General features: G+C 26.2%; 1 protein-coding gene across 1 annotated transcript; it reads right to left on the bottom strand.

Moving 5' to 3' along the window:
- Positions 1-858: 858 nt before the first annotated feature.
- Positions 859-24,075, bottom strand: LOC111619087 (hydroxymethylglutaryl-CoA synthase 1-like). Its single transcript, XM_023360745.1, has 9 exons — positions 23,935-24,075; positions 17,414-17,863; positions 12,153-12,278; positions 10,790-10,948; positions 8,592-8,751; positions 8,311-8,481; positions 5,316-5,548; positions 3,885-4,036; positions 859-1,353 (listed from the first exon to the last, which is right to left on the bottom strand). Exons 2-9 carry the CDS (start codon positions 17,859-17,861, stop codon positions 1,231-1,233), a joined length of 1,572 nt encoding a protein of 523 aa, XP_023216513.1. The 5' UTR covers positions 17,862-17,863; positions 23,935-24,075; the 3' UTR covers positions 859-1,230.
- Positions 24,076-24,773: the final 698 nt, after the last annotated feature.

The following is a 24,773-nucleotide window of genomic DNA, read 5'->3' as shown; positions in this document are numbered from 1 at the left end:
ACAAACTCAAACTAGGAATATTTTTATTTGTTTTCATTTGATTGCTTAATGTTGATTATAAATAATTCAACACAAAAACAAATGTATTTGTAATAATTTTGAGCTTGTATTGTTCCAGAAAATCTCTCATAAATAGTGAAGGTTGTATCAATATATTAGTTGATGGTATATAGAGTTTTATTACAGTAAGATTGCCCAGAAATGGTGGTGATTATCATCAGAAATACAGTAATTATACATAAAAATCATACTAATTCTATTTATTTTATTGTAATAAGTAGCAATAGGTTTGAATAAGTTTTGCTTCTTAAGTAACTTACTTTTGAATCGAGGTTTCTGGTGATTAATATCTATTATATAAGGCGCCATCCTGCTTCACTGAAGCATTTTTCCTTAAGATCAACATAAACTACACAGATGTGAGCCCGATTTTTATTAATTTAAACTTTAAACTACTGTAGAAATGATCACATTTGCAATTTTTTTAAGTACAAATTATATATTTATTTAAATCAAAAAAAAATTAGAGTATTAGTTTAATTTTTTTTTACTTCATTATTTTAACTCCAGTAAATTATTTAACTACATTTTTAATTATAAAAATTTACACTTTAATTTTATTACAGAAAAAAATAATAATAATAATAATTCATACAATTAAAGGTATTATTAGTTCTTTAATTAAAATCACTTAATTATATACAAAAAACTTTTATATATTCTGTGTATAAAAACATCTTTCCCATTTTATATATCTTAAAATCAGATTTATAATTATAAACATTTAACTACCTTTACGCACCCTAATATACTGAATTATAAAAAAACACCGCAAAACAAGAGAAAAGAATAAACTATAATTTATATTATTCTTTTTCATTATATTAATATTATATAACTGATACTATTTTTTTAAATACATGTAACAAATAGACAATAACAATGAAAATAAATAAGAAGTTTTATACTCTCCTGGCTTACTAAATGCATGGAAAATAATTTTAAATTTCTAACAGAAAAAAAAAGGTAGGTAGACATTATGCAACTGTTATAAATCTATGGTCCATAAATATAATCATTTGAATATTTACATTATTTTTTTTTGAAAAATAATGAAAAATCTTAACACTTTACCTTATAACCCTAAATACTATCATATTTTCGGATATATAAATGGTCCAACTTCTTGGAATAACTAAATTTACTAAGAAATCAATAGAACGTAATCAATCAAGCGAGTTGAACTTCGGCCGTCACCAGTATTTTTCGTTCTTGCCCGTTTGAGATTCGACACAGACCGTTCTTCTCTTCGTTCGTCATGTTGATGTGGTTTCTTATATCGTGAGTCTGTTCCTATTAAATAAAATTTAAACGGTGAGCAAATAACTCTTGATAAGAAAACAATGAAAATTATATTTATAATACCGAATTAAACATTCAAGAAAATGTATTATAAATTTAATAAAATTTAAAGTTGGTATAATGGAAGTATATATATATCATAAAAGATGATTGTTCACTGTACTTTACATCAATTTTTACTTGCAAATCACAAAAAACCTCAATAATCTACTGACATAGTGCATGCAACTTTACATGAATGCTATGATACCGATAGAAAAAAAGAAAAAAAAAAAAAAACGCAAATTTACCTTCAAAGAGTAGAAATTAAGTTTTTAATATAGTTTCATACACATTCCTAAATATATTAATAATAATAATAATAATATCTTACAGTAATTTTGTAAAGTATTATTATAGAAAAATTTATGTTAGAATAAGGCAAACGAAAATAAAGAAGAGACAGTTGAAACTGATTAAAAAATAATAATAATTAAAAATATCAAAAATAAATGAATAATTCTTTAAACAAAATAATAGTAAAATAAATTACATACCTTTCACTTATAGAAATAAAGAAAAGTAATGAATAATGCAAATAAGTACAATATTCATTCTGTTTTCAAATTACAAGAATCTTAATGAATTAATACAAATGTCAATTACTTTTTAAATAATCTAAAAATATGCCGAATATTTTCAAATAATCATCTTAAAACTTATCATACAAATATATTTGCTGGTAAAATTTCACAATATAAGTATATGATATTTCGACACGTGATGCTTTCATGTTTTTCTTAAGAACAGTTATTTTAAAATCATTCAAGACACTTCTGTTCCTTCAACAAATATAAAATGCTTTATTTGTATTATAAAATGCTTTTTATTAATTCTTTTAAAAATAAAACATTAGGAAGATAAAATAATCTTGAATATTGCATATAAGATTCAACTCCATTCAGTCTTGACAAATATTCGTACTTATATGTTTTCCTTATATACCATTAATGTACTTTAAGCCAGCTTCACATTTTTCTTCAATCAAAATAAAAATACTAAGTACAGAATTTTATTTAAGGCACGGTAAAGTTTGCGTTATTTAGAAAATAACTTCTACAGTTTTGAACCGCTGAATATCTGTATATAATTATAGTAAATATCTATAATTATATACAGATATTCACTAAATATGTGGCTAATCTTTCAAACAATTTATAGTTTCAAGTAATTTTTAAACTAAATTTGCGTGTGTTATAAACAATATAGAAACAAGCAGTAAATTTTAATTGACGGTTTATTTGATGTCGATAATCAATGTTTACAGATTTGATAAATATGCAATTTGTAGCCGCAATACACTTTATGAAATAATTAGACATAACAGCTGCCAAATTCGTCTTCTTCAGGATTTAACATTAAATTCTTTAATAACCATAAAACTAACTTTTCAAAAAAAATCAACAAAAATCAGATCAGCGTGTCAATTCCGAGGAATGTTATAAATTAAGTTGCACCTAAATCTGATGATAAAAATCAAATTATAAATATACATATTTTATGTAATAAGGTCAAAAAAATATTCATTTATTTCAAATATGTCGCACTAATCTTGTATAGCTTTGCAGTTACTACTTAAAAACATAACACAAACGTTTTTGACCCACTTCTAGGGTCTTCCTCGGGATAGAACACCCGAGGAAGACCCTAGAATATATTTGTAATTATCACTTTGTTTGTTAGATGGATTTCATTTATATCTTAGAAACAAATCTGTTTCTAAGATATCAACTGAAACACAGTGAAAGTTATTTTCTAAATGATATTGCATTTTATACTGAAACACAATCATACTATCAGACAAACTTCCTTGCTTTAAAATGTCTCTAAAATTGAAAAAACTATAAAGTACAGTAATATCTCAGTTTTCATTAACTTCAATTATCGTCGGTTTTTTCAAATGAAAAATTTGTCTCGGTTTTCATCGGTTTTCTCGGGTTTCCCCAGCGTACCCACGACCTCACTGCTAATTTTGTGAAAACAAAAGGCGATGCACACATTTTCCTGCTCATCGTGGCATTGTTTCTCATTTGTGGGCATTACCCCATGAATCTAGCCAAACAATTCCATTGTTTTCCAGTGTTTGTTTTTTTTTTTTTTATTGATTGCAAGTGCTAATACTACAATTTCCTATTGTTTTTAGTATTAAACATTATATTTATTCTCTATAAAACGTGTTTTTGGTATGTATTTTGGAGCATCTAGAACGAATTAATTGGATTTACATTGATTCATATGGAAATAATTGCCCCGGTTTTCATCACTTTCAGATTTTGCAGATTGTTTTTTTGACGGATTATCACCGAAAACCGAAGTATCACTGTATTACATATGAAAATATCAACTGGTTGATATAAAAGTTTTTCACGACAAGAATGCACATCAGTAGTGAATATGTTAAAACTCATTATAAAAAAAAAATACTGTAATTGAATTACATATGTTTTTATTAGAGTTATCAGTTATATTTATCACTTCATTACCTTTGATACGAATGGAGGAAAATGTTTTTGGTGTGAATTTAATTCTATTAATGGTTTACGTTCATACTGACGTCTGTGCATTTCGTCTACGTGCGTAAGATACCACGTTCCCGGAAAAAGATCTTCAATATTTCCTTTTGGAACATAAGGTGCTACAAAAGAAAAAAAACTTCTTAAAAATTGAATATTTAACATTTAAATTATTCACTTATATTCTTCGTTAAAATATTTTATATAAGCAGTTGTCATAAATCCACAATGGCAATGTTAAATCATTCAAACAAGCATTCATACTTATGGCAAATGCCAGACAGACAAGTAACTGTAACATTTCAAACAGTAGATTTATTAGTATCAATGAATTCTTCATTAAAAAACAACCTCTCCTTTATTGCAACCACCAAAACTTTTATTGTTTCAATAAGGTTTTAACACACATCTTGGAAAGAGTAACACTTCAAAAGCAATGTTGAATCAATCTATTTTTAACATCGATTTATATTCTAGAAAACAAATATTAGTAACAAAATTGAAATACAAATATTGACAGTATTGAATGTGTAAACACATAATAGACTTAAGCCTTCAATTTGTCAACTGTAGTCAGTGATGACTGTACATTGAGGTACTTGGGCATGTGCCCCTCTTTTCATCTGTGTTGTCCTTTTCCTAATTCCCAAATTCCATTAACAATAGAAAATTCACGACTTCTAGCCAATTCCACAAATATAAAAGAAACTAATGAATGATATTTGTCCATTGTCCCATACAACTTATTTGTATGCTGATCAAAAGTTGAAAACAAGGAATGTTCCTTGTTTTAAGGCCAAGTTAGCCCCAATTGCAACCAGTGTCACCTTGCGGTAGCACCGTCCAACACTGAATCACAGAATTTTAAGCTCCTTGTATAATGTATGATGCTCTTTTTTATAGCTTATATCCCCCTTTTTGATAGTCTGCAGGCACCACTGACCAAGATTCACGCTAGAGGTAGTTTAGTTGGTTCCACCAATGAACCAAACCAGAGTTGCATGTAATCTGGACCATGTCTGAGTGAATCCCCTTTTTCATATCAAGTATACTAAGGATTTGGCAAATTTATCTCTTGGACAAGCCAAGTCAAGTTGGGTGAGCAATAATATAAGAATATACAGAAGTTCTTTTTTTGCCACTATTTTATATATCTGGAATTCAATCAGAATATAAATGAATGCCCCTGCATGCACACAAAAGGTGAAAAGAATTAATACACACTATATTTTCATACTACATAAAAGCCAAATTATAGTTTTTGGTTAAATTTTGTAAAAATAAATTGACTTAATGATGATTTTATAATTTTTCTGAACTGATTGAATTGACAGTAACCAATAGAAATTTTGATTATGAATATCAATTGCAGATAAAAGCAAGAGAAAAATGGAAGCAAACCTTTATGATGAGTTTCCTCACGAAGTTTTAATACTGCAGTGAATTCTGAAGGATCTACTTTCTTCCTGGAGTCGAGTCTACTACGAATATCGCTTAAACTGTTGTGGAGTTTATCAAGAGCAGAACCCGGACTTGCATCATTGACAAAATATAGAGAATACATTGTAGCTGCCATTCCAGACCCATAAGAAAACATGCCTACCCGTTTCCCAGCCAAATGCTCGCATGTATGACTAAAACAAAAAGAAAAAAAGATTAATATAAATACTAGAATTATTAAATCAAAGATAAAAAGTTATTTGAATTATTCTATGTAAGTAACTTTTGAAGAAACAAAATATTTTATAAAAATGTATTATTAGACCACAAAGTGTGTGTGTGTATATGTATATTGAAATATTCACGTTTACATTCAATTACACTTTCCCAATGGGAGGGACAGTTTGACTATTTGAATAAACCAATTTTATAAATAATTTCAATGACTCCCAAAAAAGATCTTCCTTTATGTTTGGTGGATTTTGAGGGGTATTGTTTATTGTGAGTACTTAGACTTGGTCAAACCCTCATAGCAGATTTGTACAGTGAGCAGCTACAAAGAGTATGAGACAAATTACGGCAAAAACAGCCATCTTTGGCAAATCGTCGCGGGTGTTTTGTTTTTAAAGTTTGCCCACATGTTGCAGAAATTACAAGAAACAAAATAATGCAATTGGGATTGAAACTTTTATCTCATTCTTCCTATTCTGATGACTACAGATTATCATATTATTTTATCTTTGGATAAATGTATGCATGGAAAATTTATAAATCACACAGCTATAAAACAAAAAGTAACTCAATTTTTAATGCTAAAAATGGTATTTTCAAACTGCCTTTTCATTGGGAAAGTGTAATTGAATATGAAGGTGAATATTTCTAAGAATAAAATTATTTTAAACAAAAAATACAAGTATTTTTATTCACATTTCAACATACGACATTATTTATTTGGTTACCTGATATTTATATTTTTTAAATTCATATGAGACTTTAAATTATTATTTCATCACAACATATATATGAAAATATTTTATGCCTGACAGCACATTTTTATAAATTTTAAATAAAAAAAAAATAAGAAAGTAATTTAGAAATATTCAAAAAATATTTCTCTAATTTCTTAATACATTAATAAATTATTAAAATACACACACATTACAAGAAACAAAATCAAAAAGCATATTTATTACACTAGAATAAGACATTACTTTCTGTAATATAATAAATAGAAGTGTAATAAGAGAGAGATTTTAGAAAACTATTGTTAAAGATAATCGTTAGTTCTTTAGCTACTACATTTTATGGAAATAAAGAGAAATAAAATGCAAATTTTTTTTTAAAAGAAGTTTAACAAGCAATCAATACATCAGTGATAATGAATAGAAAAATATTTTAAAACTATTAAATATATAAAATCCAACTTTTAAAAAAAATAATTATAATTTTAATAATAAAGGTGAAGTGTGAAGAATTTTCTTCTAAATTGTTTTTAAAAAAAAGGTATTAGTAATTATTTTAATAGGCTATTGATTTAAAATATTTTATTTAATTGATATTAAATACGATTAAACAACAACATAATGCAATTTGTATTATTAAAATTACAATGTACGTGTTTATAAATCAGAAACAGTAGAGTTTCCCATTACGTACAGTTATAGACAAAATCCTATTGTAATTTTTTGCTACTTTGGACTTATTTTGTTCCCAAAAACAAGTTTCCCATCAATATCATAAGTTGTTAATTAGGCATTTTTTTTATTTTTTAAGGTGTCAATTTTATGCTTGACACAGAAATGTCCTTTGCCATTGAAATAAAATGACATTAAATGCTCACAACTGAATAATAAATAACAGCAAAGCAACTGTATTTGAAAAAATCCAGACAACATGTATATATCAATATATTCTATGCACAGTTTATTGGAATTTCAAAAAATTCTAAATAATCCTTTGTAGTAAATTATGTTGTAGAGAATTATAAACTAAATGAATAGCAAACTCTGTATAAAGATCACAATAAAATAAAATCAAAAATTCTTAAATTAAAATGTGAAGTTAATTTATGTAATTAAATATCTTTAATAAAAAAATATACTATTTAAATTAATATCCTCCCATAGTATAGAATTATTTTACATTAAGCATAGAAACTAATCCTGTGCAAACTATTATATATATTTACGAAAATACCACTGCATATAATATATAAATTTTTCTAAATTTATATATCATATAAATACAGTTTATTTTTTGTAATTAATTTAATTAATTAATGATATATAAAATCTGCTATTTGTTTAATTAAAAATTTCCTTGACCTGATTTAAGTTAATTTCGAGTAAAGTATTGTTAATTAGGAAACAGTTAACCGTACCGATTCTTTTATGATTGAATTAATTAATTAAGAAATTTTTACTTTACAATACTAATATGTATAATATGAAACAGTTTGCACAAGAAATTTCATTTTGTAATAAATCAATCTAATAATTAATAATGCATTTTCTCATTCTATACGTTTTAATATGTAAATAGTAATCTTTCATTTTAATTATTATCTTTTAACATATGTGAATAGATATACAGCAACCATAGATGCATTATTACTAATCATCACTACTAACAAAGTAACAAATAATCAAATGCCATGGAAATATGTTAATAATAATAATAATAAAATCATCATCTTTTATTTTATTAATTTCAGAAGTAATATTGTATTGTTAGCAGTCATGATTGTTGTATATTATTAAGTATATTAATTTCAATGGCAACGTGATTCTAGACTTAATTTTTTCCTTTAACTTTTTACAGTAAGTTTCATCACTATAAAACCAGTTTTTAGTCAGTCAAAAATCTTAAAATAATATTTATTTAATTTGTCATTTTATATATCATTCATTCATACAATATTTTAAGAAATTAATTTAAAACAAATATTTAAACTTACTTAGCAATATATGATGCTAAACATCCATACAGAGATGGAGTATACATGTTGCCCACTTCATTTGCAACCAATAAACTTGGTTTTGTTTTGACATTAAATACTTCTTTACTGAGTTCTACGAAAGCCTTTTCAACATCTTTATTAAAATATGTTTCTTCGAGCAACAAATTCCTACATAAAAAAGATATATATTTACAATGACGGGTTTAAATTAATGTATTAGAAGTCGTAAAAAACTAATACTAACTTGATATAGTTTTAAACATTAACAAAATTCTTACCTATAACTGTCTAGTCCTTTGTATTTTTCCTTCATATCTGGAGTTGGATCCCTCAAAAAATCATTAAAAACCAAACGTCCTAGTGATTTTTGAACAAGTTTACAGTACGGTGCATGAAATACAACAGCATCCAAATCATTGAGTGTGAACTGATTAATACCTACATGAAATATATAAAAAAAAGGTTATTTTTTTGTATAAGTTATAAAAATCTTGGTCTATCAAAATATTAACTTCAAAACAAAGAAAAATATGCTTTAAAATAATATAAGAAATAGTTACTTCAAAAAATAATTACTTTGAACTAACAAGTTTATATAAACTAGAATTTTTTTTAAAGAAAACATTTCACAAAATATTACCAAACTACGGAAATTAACTATATAAATTTGCCTACTTTAGGATCATTATCCAAAATTTATTTTCTTAGAGATATATGATGATAATTAGCAATATACTTAGATGTAAATGAATATTGAAGTTTATTCGAATTTAATTATAAACTATGATATTATCTTTATTATGCAACATACAAACTCTTATATCATACTACCTACAGAGTTAAATAATCTTTTGCCTTCTGCTATATACTGTACACCTTCTGCTATATACTGTACCATTTGTAAAAGAAGCTCTGAAAGCAATTTCCATTTACTTTTAATGTCTTTAATTGTATTTGTTGCTATGATTTTCACTTTACTGTTTATTGTAATATGCACTTCTCTTGTTTTAGAGAACAGATAAAAATTTGCAGGGACAAAATAAAGGCAGTAAAGAAATTGAGAAAACATTATTATGCCCTTTTTGGTCAAATTTTCACTGAACCGGAGCTAAACTAGAGCTATTAAAGACATCACAAAAAATAGCTTCAAGTACTGTTTTCACAAGTGGTATGGACACATGGACACAGGCAGAAACTTACTTTGAAGATAGCCTTCTATAAACAACTATACTAATGTAATAAACGTTTTATTAAAAATCTGGTTTATTTTCTACTTTAAAACATACATAAAAACATGTATAAGCATGTATAAAATAAATAACAATTTAAAAAATATAAAATTGATATTGTTTTAATCATATAAAACAAATATTTATTAATAATCTTATAACAAACATAATTTTTTTATAATTAACTTTATAATGTTCAAAAAATATCTTACAAGATGAATATCATATATAATTATTATTAGGAAAACTCAGTCAATGACATTAACACAGCATTTTAATAAGCAAAACACATGAATTAGCAAATTTGCAAATTTGTTAATTCATTTGTTTTGCATAATTTATTAAAATATTATGTTAATAACATCAACAGTTTTCTGAATAATTACTACTACTATTGACATATAATGCCACAATCATGAACTAATATCACATATAGCTACATGAAAAAGCAATTAAGCCAGGTAAATTTTTAAAAGGGTTCAAACGTGTTTAATCAGTTTGTAATCCGTAAATGGAGCCTAAAATAACTTTTATTTAATTAACATTTTCAGTTGACTTATATAAATTTTGCTGTTTTTAAAGCGAGATGATGTGAATTGTTGTTAAGAATCCACAATTATCACAGGCAGAATCAAATATATTCAATTTGTAAAACAATTGTGTGCAGCACAATGACAAATTTAAAAATATAGTCTTGTGACTGAAATTTAAATTGTGATATCTGATAGAATCTAATTTGGAGTCATTTTTTTTTTTTTTTATAAAAAGTGTTGTGTTACCTGACACCCCTCCAGGAATCATTATTGAATAAAACCTTTGTGATAGGTTTATTAGAGAAATTCAAGATCAATCACCAAGTTTTAACTTACTTTTAAGATATTTTGTATAGCTTCAAGTCAAAATTTTATATTCATCAGTAATGTTTATTGAAACTTAATAATAATTTTATTTTATATGTGCAAAATTGAATCTCTAATGCAACATTATGAAACACAAAAACTTCATTATAATAAAAATATAACTTTTTTTGTCATCTATGTTAAAAGTAATTTGATTTTTTTTATTGTAATTACACTGCTTAACGCTTTCAAATTTTTATTATTTATAATTAAATCCCTGCAGTTTTCAAATAATATTCATTAAGATGTTTATCTTAATGAATATTAAGATATGATGAGGGGCAGTGATATTTAACTAACCCCCTCAATAAATAATAATTTACATTTAATATAGCCAAAACTTATTACCTAATACATTTTTAGCTTTTCTGCAAAATCCATCATAGCATTTATCTAATGCATTTGCATAGCATTTTACAGATAACTGTCCATCAACACATGGATATTCTGTATTCATATCTGGTTTATAAAAGTCGTATACATGAGACATGTGAGATGCACGAAGCCCTGCAAAACAAAAGATTTCTCAATAAGATAAGATATTTTATATAGTTTTCATAATAATTATCAATATAATATATAAATTTACTACTTTATTCTTTTTAGATAAGTGGTACTCAAACTTTTTAATATTAATTTTTGTAAAATTTTCAAAAATAAACTTTGTATATTAAAGTAGTATCCCTTTTTTCTGTAAAAAATTCTTCATCCCTTATGCCAGGAGTGACAAACCTATAGCACGCATGCCGAAGTGGTATGGCAGGAGAAATGTCTGGCATGTAACGTATATTATTTTGATTTATCATCTGTCTTTTTCAATCATCCTTCCGATTTATCATCACCTGATCATCCTTTTTTCAATCAGCTTCTTTACATTTATTTGAATTAAAGTGTATTTATTTGAATCATGATATTTAAAGAAATTAAAGACTAAAACTTTGACACGCATAAACATCTTTAAAGCTAAGTATGCTAATTACATGGCATGCAGGTTCAAAAAGGTTTGCCATCCCTGCCCTATACATTTAATAAATTCATACTAACTTACAGTATTTTTTTATTTATTAGATTAAGATGCATTCTAAGATTTCATTACAGGTTTTTATAGTAAACAATTATATTTCAAATAAAAGTAAAATACAGTTGACCCCCTATAACACTTGATTATTCTGTTTTATATGAATTCCATGTTGTACAAGTCACTTAGATTTTACAAATACGTGAGCCGTTCACAGCCCGGCACACATATTTGTAAAATCTAAGTGACTCGTACAACATGGAATTCATATAAAACCGAATTATCAACAGTGTTATAGGGGGGGGGTCGACTGTAGTATACAGATATACCACTAAATGAAATCAAATTTTGAATTGTAGTCATAATTGTAATGTTAACTTGTACATTACAAGTTACATTACAATTTGTAATGTAATAATATTAATGAAATATAGAAATTGGGAAAGTTTTTAATGCTACATTATATTGAAACTAAAGATAAGAATATTGAGTATGTGTAGGAGTTGAACTCAAAAATAAACACTAATATTGCATTTCTTTGTACCTCTTAGAGAGAATCTCATTAGGAAAAGCATACCCCACAGTTTGAGAACCAGTTATAAACAATAAAATAAAATTTATTAAAATATTAGACTAAAATAATGAAAATATAAATCATAACATATACATTTATAAATAAGTATTGAATATCACCTCTTTCGAAAACAAGTGGTGCATTTGGTCCAACTAACATTGCAATGGCTCCAGCACCTCCAGTTGGACGAGCGTTACCACTGGCGTAAATGGCAATGTCTCCAGCAACTACTAATGCATAGCGACCTATATAATAAAAATTTGTTTAAAAATTACAGATAATAAAGTTAAAATATAATTTTAAAAAGTCGCGAATCTTATAATATAATCGAGACGGGTTAATAATAATAATAATGATGATAATAAGAACAGAGCCCAAATGTTTAGGAGTTAAAAGTTGAAATTTGGTATTGAGTTCGAGTATGCCATGAGAATGCACACTAAGTACAAATTTCTGGAAATTCCCAGAGGAGGAGAGGGTTAAGGATTTTCCTGAAGAACAAGACTTCTACTGTACTATTTTAGATGCATTTTTGCAAGAAATCAAACATATTTTTAGACCCATCTAAAATTTCTCTAATTATCATTGGAAGAGTGTGGTACCTAATTCTTGCACCCAGTAAAACAGGTACAATCAGCTATATAACTGTAAAGGTTATCTTACGTAAGGGTTTATCATACCGAATGACCAATCTAACACTGTTTAAAAATTCTTCATTCCTCTACTGTACACAATTTAAAGAATTTTTAAAATATATTAGATTGGACACTCTGCTTGATAAACTCTTACATAACATAACCTTTGTAAATATAAATCAAATACCATAACATAATATTATACAAGGGTCAGAAGTACAAAATAATCTAATAATCTTAATCTTTGCTGTTGTTATTTTTTTGCCGGAACAATGCCAAGCTTGTCTGCTATCTTAAAATATTTACAGCATGCATCTAATTTTATGGAACAATTTTAAATCAAAAGAAAAAACATTAAAATTTGAAATTTATAAAATTTATCACAGTTCTTTTGTATGAACATTATTACAAAATAATCCAATTTACATTTAAGATAAAGAAAAGAATGATATTAGTATCAAATTTCAGATATTATTTACAAACTATCTAACAGGATGCATTTTGCTAATAAAATTAAATATGTAAATAAAATTAATAAAAAATGTATTGCCTTTTTTAATTTTAAAGTCAATGTACTGTAAAGTGTTTATGTAAAATGTAAGCTCGCCAATGAAACCTTTGAAAACAAGGAGTTTTATTAATAAGCCATAGAACATATTCTGCAATCTGTAAATGTTGTTCTATAGACTATTCTGATAAAAATATGTCCCTGCAAACATAGGATCAGAAATACTTTCCTTCTAACCTATAGCATATTTAATAAAATGCAAGTCAGAAACCTTAATAAAGTAAATAATTTTATTTCAGTTATTACTGCACACTGTACATAATCAATTAATTAAGAAAGCTACTTCTAAATTGTAACAATTGTTCTAAATGGGTTCAAAAACAGTAATACATACATGCCTTAGCACTTAAGAAATGTGAAGTGCATGACAGTTGGCTAAGTCTTAATTATGCATCAAGAACCATTCATTCAAAACACTTTAATCGCACTTGTTATGGCAGTAATGCATTTTGGAAGAGAAAAAAATATTCACTCTTTGGACTACAAACAATATATATAGCCAATACTGACAATTAAAAAAATTTAAGATATAAAACACTGACCCGAAACAGTTTAAAATCTATTCTTTACAAAACACAGTTAACATTTTCTCACAATCCAATAAGTGCTTTTCATACATTCCTCCCCAAATTTTTCCTTTTTTCTGCAATATCCAAAGGAGGATATTGCAGAAACAAAAAATTATTTCAATTTAGCAAATATCACTAATAAAAATGTCAGTTTTACTATTTTAATAACAGTTTATTTAACCTTTCCAAATGTGATCATTGTAATAGAATCTGTATATGTATAAATTAGTTTTCTTTTGTTGTCAATAGTTATTGTTTCAACATTTATCCAAATTTTAGCACAATTGCCAGTTTATTTTGTAATGCAGTGTCACCACCTTTATGGATTATGTACTGTAAACTTTTGTACTACAGCATGACAAAGCCTATGCTATTTTATGATAAAATAAAAAGATGTTCCAAATAGCATATTGGAATGTTGACGACCCCAGATTGTATACACACACACACAACACACACAATCAAAAATTACAGCCTTCTTTCAGTAAATAGATTCTGAAAGGGAGTAAAATGATTATTAGTGCTACCATGTACTTCATGCATCAGTTTGTTTGTTCCCAGCACTGTCCAAGACAGTGTTGGGAATAAACTTATAGACAACCAGATGGTTGAGGCAGTAAAGACCTGCTNAGTATGACTTAAATAAATTAAATCATAATAATTTAAGCAAATTTCTTAAATAGGAAAAACTTTTATAATAAAGAATATATAATTATGTGATTACAAGAAGAATCAGGTCATGTCAACTTATAAAAGAAAGCATGAAAATAATCCCGGAAATCAGTCGTTGAGTTCAGTACCAAGGTCAATGGCATGAAGCCCCCAGATTGTATACACACACACACAACACACACAATCAAAAATTACAGCCTTCTTTCAGTAAATAGATTCTGAAAGGGAGTAAAATGATTATTAGTGCTACCATGTACTTCATGCATCAGTTTGTAAGTTTGTTCCCAGCACTGTCTTGGACAGTGCTGGGAACAAACTTATAGACAACCAGATGGTTGAGGCAGTAAAGACCTGATGCTATAAAGTGCAAGGTTCAAGAATTTTGATTGGCTTAGAATTTTTTCAAGAGGTGGATGATCCAGATATGTCAGATGTTGCAATTCAACAGCTGGCCATCCCATTATGGATCTGGCCAAACCCATGATGGGAAATGATTAATTAAAAGATCCTCTTAATGTCCACAGGATGAAGAGTAACAAAATGAAAATAGTTACAAATTGTTGATGCAGTTTGTGATGCAAACAAGTGCAAACAATACTAGAAAAACCAACAACCACTACCAAGAAAATTTCAATTCTATGTGAAATTAAAAACTGTAAATAACTTGATATTAAATTATCAACCTCATATACTATACTTGGAATGTAATCTATATTACGAATCAAATGTTTGTTTTATTATGTCATAGCTTCATTCACTGTTGAGTCTATAGTAAAGAAAAAAAATCTTATCTAGTGTATAATGTATAAAGTCTGAAGTTTGAAAAGTATCTATATTTATATCCTCATTGAATTATATATTTATATCCTTGTTAAATTATCTTGTTTAATTTAGGTCATCAACAATAAAGTTTACTTTAAAGTCAAATCCATCAAGGATTTTAATTAGCATATTAATTAACTATTATAATGAATAAACTATAACATTCATTATATTAAATTATAACAAATAATCTAAATAATATGTATTGTGTGTTTAACAACGGCACTTTGTTACAATTATTTTATCTTTTAAGACAATACAGATTAAAATAAAATGGGATAGAATGCTAAATTTATATGTAGATATACAGAAATTATATATTCACCTTAGTTAATTGTCAGAATAATAATTACTATATTTTATCAAGGAAAATATTTTACTTTGATTCACAAATAGATAAACAATAAAACAAATACGCCAAACAACTGCCGCATTAAATCAGGCTACTTTATCGCTATTATTTTAAATTAAATTCTAAATAATTTGGTACTAGAAGTCCGGGTAGCATAAATGGCAATGCATCCACAAGTTAAGCAGATGTTACGAGTTCAAGTCCGGACTCCAGGCTAATTCTTTTCTTCTAAAATATTCTAATTTATTTATTAAATATTAATTTAATTATATTTATTAAATTTAATAAGAGATGGCACCTAAAGCCAATCCCCAGTACCAAATTATTTAGAATTTAATTTAACTTTGGGCTTCGGTGTTTACATATAAATAAAATAAATATTTGATTTTACTCATAGAAAATGTAAATATTTTTGAATTCTCATTTCAGAAGAGATATTTAGTAAAACAACTTATCTTGTGATGTTAAAAAAACAGCCATAAGACAGTATAAAGTCAAATTTAATTTTTTATAGTGTCCATAGTCTTAAAATATTAAGTTACTCATTCTTTTAATCACGGAAAAAGCTATTATATTCATTAGATCCTTTCATTCCTCTCTTTTCCTTTTTTTTAAAATACATTGCTATCAAATTTTTCATTATACAGAAAGGCCCACCATATATGATCAATATGTTCCAAGACCTTAAGTGGAAATTTGCATAAAATGGCACCCCATTAATAAAGCATTTCCATAACCATCGTGCTTCTTCTATAAAAAAGGCAAATAAACAATATATTGATAATAAATAGCACAATACTGCAAATCATGAAAGCATTACTTTTATTTTTAAAAATTTTTTGGAAGTAGATTTAATCTACAGTCGACCCCCCTATAACACTGTAGATAATTCCGTTTTATATGAATTCCATGTTGTACGAGTGACTTAGATTTTACAAATACGTGTGCCGGGCTGCGAACAGATCACGTATTTGTAAAATCGAAGTGACTCATACAACATGGAATTCATATAAAACGGAATTATCAACAGTGTTATAGGCGGGTCGACTGTGTTTTAACTAAGTTTAAAATTTTAATTTTTTCCTCTAAAGTACGCGCTTTATGAATTTTCTCCGGCTTATTAGAACCAATTAGCATCACTACCCTTGTATTTTACAGCAACGTTTGCAAAATAATATATGAAACTAAGAGAAACACTGGTATTTTGTTACAATGCAAGAAAAACTGTAGACAAAGACTGGTGCAAATCTCAGTGTTCAGAGCAAAACAAAGAAATGAGTTGTAATAATTCTTTCTCAGAATGAAAATGAGTGACAGACCAATTCATTTCTCTATCAATCGCATTCATTCTCAACGCATTTATTTTTCCTTCAAATTGCCAATAGCATAAACCTGAAATCACATGTGGAGAATCTGTACATGGCAAAGGTCCTATTGTAATTACTTAACTGATTTCTACTAATTGATCTAACTCAAATTAATGTATAAATCATATTTATATTGGATTAAATTATTCATTTGATATATTTCAAATTAAATTTATTCTAAAAAGATCACAGTTATACATTCATATAATATCTATAATTCAATAAGAAATTAGAAGAACTATAGGCTAGTTTAAAAAATCTTGCATTTTATTTACATTTATAGATTAAAATTTTAAAATTTATAAATAATCTATTAATTATACTTTATTATCAAATGTAAATTTGACTTTAATTGTTAAATAATTAACATTATTATTTAAGTGATTACTACTCACCATCCCAAGCACTAGATTCGACCCATGAAACAGCATTAAATAAAGCAGCAGTTCCCCCATAGCATGCATTTGTCGTATCAACACCTTCTATATCAGTATTGCCACTTTCTTCAAACAGCTGCATTAAAACAGTCTTGACACTTTTTGATTTATCAATAATGGTTTCAGTTCCAACTTCTAATCTTCCTATGCTTTCGTATCCTAAACAATTCCTTTCCATAAGTCGATGTACAACTGTCAAACAGAGCGAATTGATGTCTTCCCGATCGGTACAAAAACCCATTTTGGATTGTCCTAAGCCTATGGTATATTTTCCCTTTGACACTTTATCAAAGACTTCCAATTCATTCTGATCTACGTAGAGATATGGAAAATATAGTTCCATTGCCAAAATTCCGACATTTGGAGGCCAAGGAGAATGATCATATTTCTTAAAATATAAAGACATTTCTATAAAAATAAACAAAAGAAAATATTTAAAATTAACATATACTTTCTATTGAAAAGGAAATGATAAAAAATTCATAAATAAAGTATGACTTAAATAAATTAAATCATAATAATTTAAGCAAATTTCTTAAATAGGAAAAACTTTTATAATAAAGAATATATAATTATGTGATTACAAGAAGAATCAGGTCATGTCAACTTATAAAAGAAAGCATGAAAATAATCCCGGAAATCAGTCGTCGAGTTCAGTACCAAGGTCAATGGCATGAAGCACCTAGAATAGCTAGAAGCAATATTTTTTCAAGGTTTTTGACCTATAACAGGTAGTAAAATGTGAAACTAAGGTTATTCAGAACTTAGTTATGATAATATATAAAGTATTTCCTCAAAAAACAATCTCAATAACTCACACTACCCTTATAGTAATACTTGAAAAAAATCTTTTGTTTATTCAATTATTAATTCAAATGAAAATACTGTATTAATTATGAAAAAATATCTAGTATAAGTCTTAATATTTATTTAAAATAAAATTTATAATCAAAATAATTATCCAAACTTGATTGCAATGTCTGTAAACATTAAATCAGTATAATAAAAAACAAAAATAATAAGTACAGTACTTACATTAATTAATTGAAATGTAGGTTAAAATAAAGCTAATTAAAATTCTCCTACTATTAAAATATTATATTTATTCATGATTTAAAATCAATAATCATAACATATATATATTTAACATGAATGTTTTGTAAGTTCATTATAAAAATGAAGATTTTCATTACAGACATATTGATAACGAGGTTGCGGCCAAAGTTTTCAATGCAAAAATGTGAACGTCGAATGTTCAGTGCCACCTTCCTGTAAGCATAAAAATTTGACAATGGCATTTGGAACGTTGAGCATGATTCCACTGACGTTCTAAATGCCATTGTCAAACTTCTAGGCTTACGGAAAGGCAGTGCTGAACGTCCAACATTCACGTTTTCGCATTGAAAACTTCAACCGCAACCTCACTAATTTTTATTGTAATTGAGAATTCGAAAAAAAAAAAAAATGCTTGTTTTAGTTTAATACAGGCGAAAGATGTAGGAAAAAAATGCCTGTAAAGCTACCTTAAAACATTATTCTCATCATATAACATTCAATTAATACTATTAAATGTCTTTTTTTTTAATCAATCAATGAACTTTAATTCATTAAAAATTTTACTTTAAATTCTTGTCAAAGTCCAATTTTTGTAACTTATAGATAACGAAAATTCAATAGAAAATGAATCTTTACTACTTAATTATCTGCAACACTAAATGTACTTTGCACTTTGAATCATTAACCAGCCATAGCATATGCAAGTAATTTCAATATTGTATGTCTCAAGATGTTTATAAAAAAAATGTCATTTATATTAAATTTTTTCAACAATATTTTTGTAAACAACAAACAAATTTAAAAAGAAAAACTGGCTTTTAATTATTACTATTAAAAAGATTTTATTTGCTTGTTTATTAAAGTTTTGTTTATTCTTCATATATATCTGGAATATATAGTCATAATTACAAAACAAATTTTACAAATACCATAGTTTGTTTTTAAAATTATTATATATGAATATGTCGGTTCAAAAAAATAAATATTCAATTTATCTTGAATGTATTTGTGTAATAAAGAATCACAATACCATTATTACTACCATTTATACATTAATAAAATTACTAATACTATAAATGACACAATTAAAAATCTTAATTTAATTTATATATTTAAATTGTAAATGTTTAGAAACATCAAAGTAAAAAGTTAATTTCATTGAACAGGCAATAAAAATTGCATCTGTAGTAACAATAATTATCTACAAGTCGACCCTCCTATAACACTGTTGATTATTCTGTTTTATATGAATTCCATGTTGTATGAGTCACCTAAATTTTACAAATACGTGTGCTGGACTGTGAACGGCTCACATATTTGTTAAATCTAAGTGACTCGTACAACATGGAATTCATATAAAACGGAATAATCAACAGTGTTATAGAGGGTTCGACTGTATTTACTTAAACTAGATTATTGTATCTATTTGATACAAAACTCTAATTTTTTTGTTTTGCCTGTTTAACTGAAATTATAACGACATATTTAAAATTTTGTAAGTATTCTATCATCATACGAATCTCACGAAATTTGGGTTTTATATTATCCTTACTTCTGACGACAGTTTTTAATTATCAAAACGTCCAGTTCAAAAACTTTTGAATAAATTCAGTTTGAATTAATGTTATCTGTAGAAATCTATTTATAATTTTGTCCTGTAGAATTATTTAATGTTTAAATTTTCAATGGTTTTTGTTATAAATCTATATTCATAAAAAAAATTATATCTAGGAATGAAATTTGTTTTAAAAAAAACTATGAATCTTCACATTTTAAAATTTTATCCTGAGTGCACTCAGGTATACTGTGTGTGTTTACAATACACGAATATTTCTTTTGCCAAATTTTAATTTTACTTATAAATTCCTGACAAATTATTGCTGATAGAATTCTTAATTTCTCAAAGAATTAAAAATTTATTTCCTGACATAAATATGGAATTAGATTTTGCTTGTTGTTTTCAATTTTTCACATGCAATCGTGTTAATTTTATGATTAACTAGATCATTTTTTAAAAAATTATCTAATTAAATATATTGAAATCTTAATATTCAGATATATTTAATAAATTTTTAGCTAAAACTAACTTTATGATTGTTACTTTAATTTAACTATTTGTTCTTTAATTAATAAATAACCTCCAATCATCCATTTATATAGCCTTTTATTATATATTTAAAAAGAAATTTCACATTTCTATGTATATTTATAGAATGTAAGCTCAGACATGTATAAGCATTATTTTAAAAACTCTTAATTTTTATTAGACATTGACTTATTTCCAGCATTTAATGCCAAGATAATGGCAAATAAAAATAGGATACTATTAATACATATTTATTCATTATTATTTCCATATCTATATATATAATTGAGATGGGTTGATGATAATCATAATAATAAGTGCAGAGCCCAAACAGTTAGGAGTTGAAGGTTGAAATTTGGTACACAGGGTACAGTACAACATGAGAATGTACACTAAGAAAAGATTTTTTGAAATTTTCCCGAGGGGAGAGGGACAAGATTAAGGCTTCCCATGAAGAACTCGGCTTCTATTATGCTATTTTAGATGTGGTTTTTTGCGTTTTTGATTGCGTTTTAATAGGGTATGTCACGAGAATGTACACTAAGAATGGATTTTTAGAAATTCCCCCATGACGGAGAGATTGTTAACAATGGAAGTGTTAATTTCAATGAAAATGTTAAGAGAAAGTGACGTGCAAGATTTACAGGCGCAGATGCAGTTTTTTGCATTTTTTCGGAAAATCAAACATATTTTTAGACCCATCTAAAAATTTTCTAATTAGTCTGGAAACAGGGGGACCTAATTCTTGCATTCTGTGAAAACAGGTAAGATTGGCTATAATGTAATAATCTTAATCTTTGCTATCGTTACTTTTTGCCCGAGCAACACCGAGCTTATCTGCCAGTTTTATATAAATATTAAAAATATAGATTTGTCTAGACTTAGGCACTTCCCCCATGCTGGTCTAGTACATTTAGCCTATACTTAGATCGCTACGTATCTAGATCACAAAAGAAAAGTGCAAAAATTTAAAACAAACCTTCATGTTATTCCTGAATAAAATATAATTACTTTAATTTATGTTAGATGGTCATGTCAACTTATAAAAGAAAGCATGAAAATAANTATTTAAAAAAATAATAATAATAAAACTCACTCTTTACATATGCAATTTTAAAAATTTCATTATGAAAATAAAAATATAAAGATATAAAACTCTTCACCAGATATTAGTTAGTAAAGCGTTTTACAATTAAAAAAAAAATGAAAATTGACTTACAAAAATGCAAAATTTCATAATTTGAAATACACAAATTGTGTATTTAAAATTTGTGTTTATTTGTAAATAATATTTGTTAAAATTTTAACAATTATTATTATGTAATCTATTGAGTTATGTCATCTAAGATGATGTTATATAATTATAAAAAAAAACCAAATAAACAAGTTTAATAAAAAGGTATTAAGTTAACATCTCGCTATTATCTTTATAAAAATCAAAATGTATGACCTTCAGAATGAAAAAAACATCTCTTAGGAAATGATTCCAAAGTTAATGGCACTTCTTCCCATTTATTTTTACAACTAAGTAACAAAGAAGCATATTAAACAGAATTTTATAACTTTTGATGTTATATTTTTCATTTTTTTAATTGACTACTATATATATAGATTATATTTTTCAAAATGAAACTGATTAACAATATTTTTCAGTCCTTTCTTTTGTTTTTAATTCAGCTTTCTCAGAAATTAAATTACATATTCAGAAGCCCTTTTTATCTATACCAACAAAATAACCATATCATATTTGTTAAATAGTAATTTTGAAAAATAAATATAACAACAACATTGTATTTAATTTTACTTATGTAAATTTATTTGTAAAATTTAACAGCATTTAATAACAAAGTCAATTTAGAAAAGTGCATTAACTTGGTACCGATAGATTCAATCAAAATACATTGAATTTGGCATTTAGCAAGCGCCTCGAAATAACTTATTATCTCGGCCGACAATTAAATAGCCGACATCTTAAATAATAAGTTTTTATAATTAGTTTACGAGATTACAATATATTATTCATTTAATTTTCTTTACCCATTAAATCAAAAACATCTTTAGTTTAACTCTTTTTTTTTTTTTTGTCAAGTTTTTCTGATACAACAGATCAAAACATTATCAATAAAAATTTTTAAAAACAAAAAAAAAACATTGTTCCAGTTATTATTAGTTTGTCTACATGTTAAAATAAGCAGCAATTCTTTCTGAATAGCTCGACGATGACTTCGTAAACTAGGTTATGAAGATCATATCCGGTTGCTCATTTTGATACTGAAATAAGTCAATTCTTTTATCGTACAAAAAAATCTTGTTATTAAACACTTCATTTTTCACGGTCAATTAAATTTTTTCCCCGTATTTCTAAACACATATTTTCCTCGTAGTTTTACACATAGGATATCCCTGTCTTTATATAAACATCATAATTATTAGCTTAATACAGTTACAAAAAATACAAGATAAAAATTTCTTTTTGATATTAAAAAAAAAAAAAATTTAGTATAATAGAATGATGGTTTAACTTTAAAATTTTCAATTAATAAATTTCTAAAACTGTACTTGTTATTTGTTTAACATTTACGAATACGCAAAACATATTTAAAAACTGCTAAAATTACCGATTAGTATATAAAAATATACTAAAATTAGTCTACTGATGCAAGCGCGTACGATTTAATTTACTTGCATCACGTAATACGAAGCATATTTATTTCATTATACCTAGAAAATACTAATATTTTACAAATCAATATTTAAAACTTATTTTCTTTCAAAGTTATAAGTGCACGGTAAACAAATACACAGTGCACGAACCATGTTTTGTTTAGAATTTTGTATCAAATACCAGAATTTTGTTGTTTAATAAATTAGATTAGAATTTTTAAAAAATGCATACCATTAAATACATATTTTAATAATAATATATTATATGATTTGCATTATTATACCTATCTATTTCTCATTAATTAAATCACAACAATAGATTCATCTAAATTTAATTTTAAGAATTATACATGAATTTTAATACTTTAAAACATTAATTCTCTCATAATTTTATTCCACAATTAGTCAAAGTGATTATATTTTATTACTATTTTATACAGATAAATATTAATTAAATGAATGATGAATGAAGGAGGAAAGACCACCTCCAGACAATGAAGGCAATTCATATCACTTTAGTACAATTAGATAAATAAGTACAATAAGCAAACAATACACGTGTATCAAAATTATGTATAATAAAAATGTGTGACGTCACACAGGACAATAATTAGCTGTGAAACAGATCAATAGAAGGGTTTATATACGAATAGACGATCAATAACGAACTCACCTGTAATTATAGATGTACAAAACTATATTTGAGGGTTCTACAGAAAGATGGAACTTAAAAAATACCGTACACTATATTCACACTACACAATTCACTCCTTCGAGCTAGTCCGACTTCTCCTCGCTTGGTGCGCTATGTTCGTTTTATATTGCGGACGTTCTTGTGTGACGTCACAACTGGAAGCCTGTAATTGGTTCATTTGAAATACTAAGATCAATTTCGAATGTCTCCGATGTTTTCGCTCCATTTTTCGAATCCTGTATTCATTTTATTATATTTATTCTTACTTTATGTATTAAAGAATAAGAAGATAAACAATATATAGTGTTTAATATGAATATTTTCCAAGTAATTTTTGAAAAAATGACTAAAATTATTGTGTGTAATCCGCATATGTTTGGAAATATGCCAACAATGTTATCATCTCTAGTTATGCATATAGAGGAAGTAGTTTAAGCGAAGCAAATCAATTACGTCATATGTTTAAATTGTGTAATAAATGTAAAATTACAATACTTGAAACATTGTTTTATACAACTGCGTGATTATATATACATTGATACTTAAATAAACTACCTGGCATTTAAATACACAGTTAAAAATACTAAGTATTATAGTTTTCACTTTGAAAAAATTATTTTTAGTAAAAATACAAGAAAAAAACAGTTTTAATATTTTATCATAAGTTAGAAGCAAGTGGTAATTTACTATTATTATTATTATTATTCCATTGCATATCCTCCTTTACAAGGAAGGAAAAAATGTATATTAAACTTGTCTTAACTGTATTTGTTTTCTTGACCTTGAACTCAAAATGAGGACATTTTATATATCAAGGG

Source organism: Centruroides sculpturatus, unplaced genomic scaffold, assembly GCF_000671375.1.
Source record: "Centruroides sculpturatus isolate CEXI.00-Female unplaced genomic scaffold, Cexi_2.0 scaffold170, whole genome shotgun sequence".
NCBI lineage: Eukaryota > Metazoa > Arthropoda > Arachnida > Scorpiones > Buthidae > Centruroides > Centruroides sculpturatus.
Note: the sequence above shows the minus strand (reverse complement) of the source record. Positions and strands in the feature narration are given on the sequence as shown.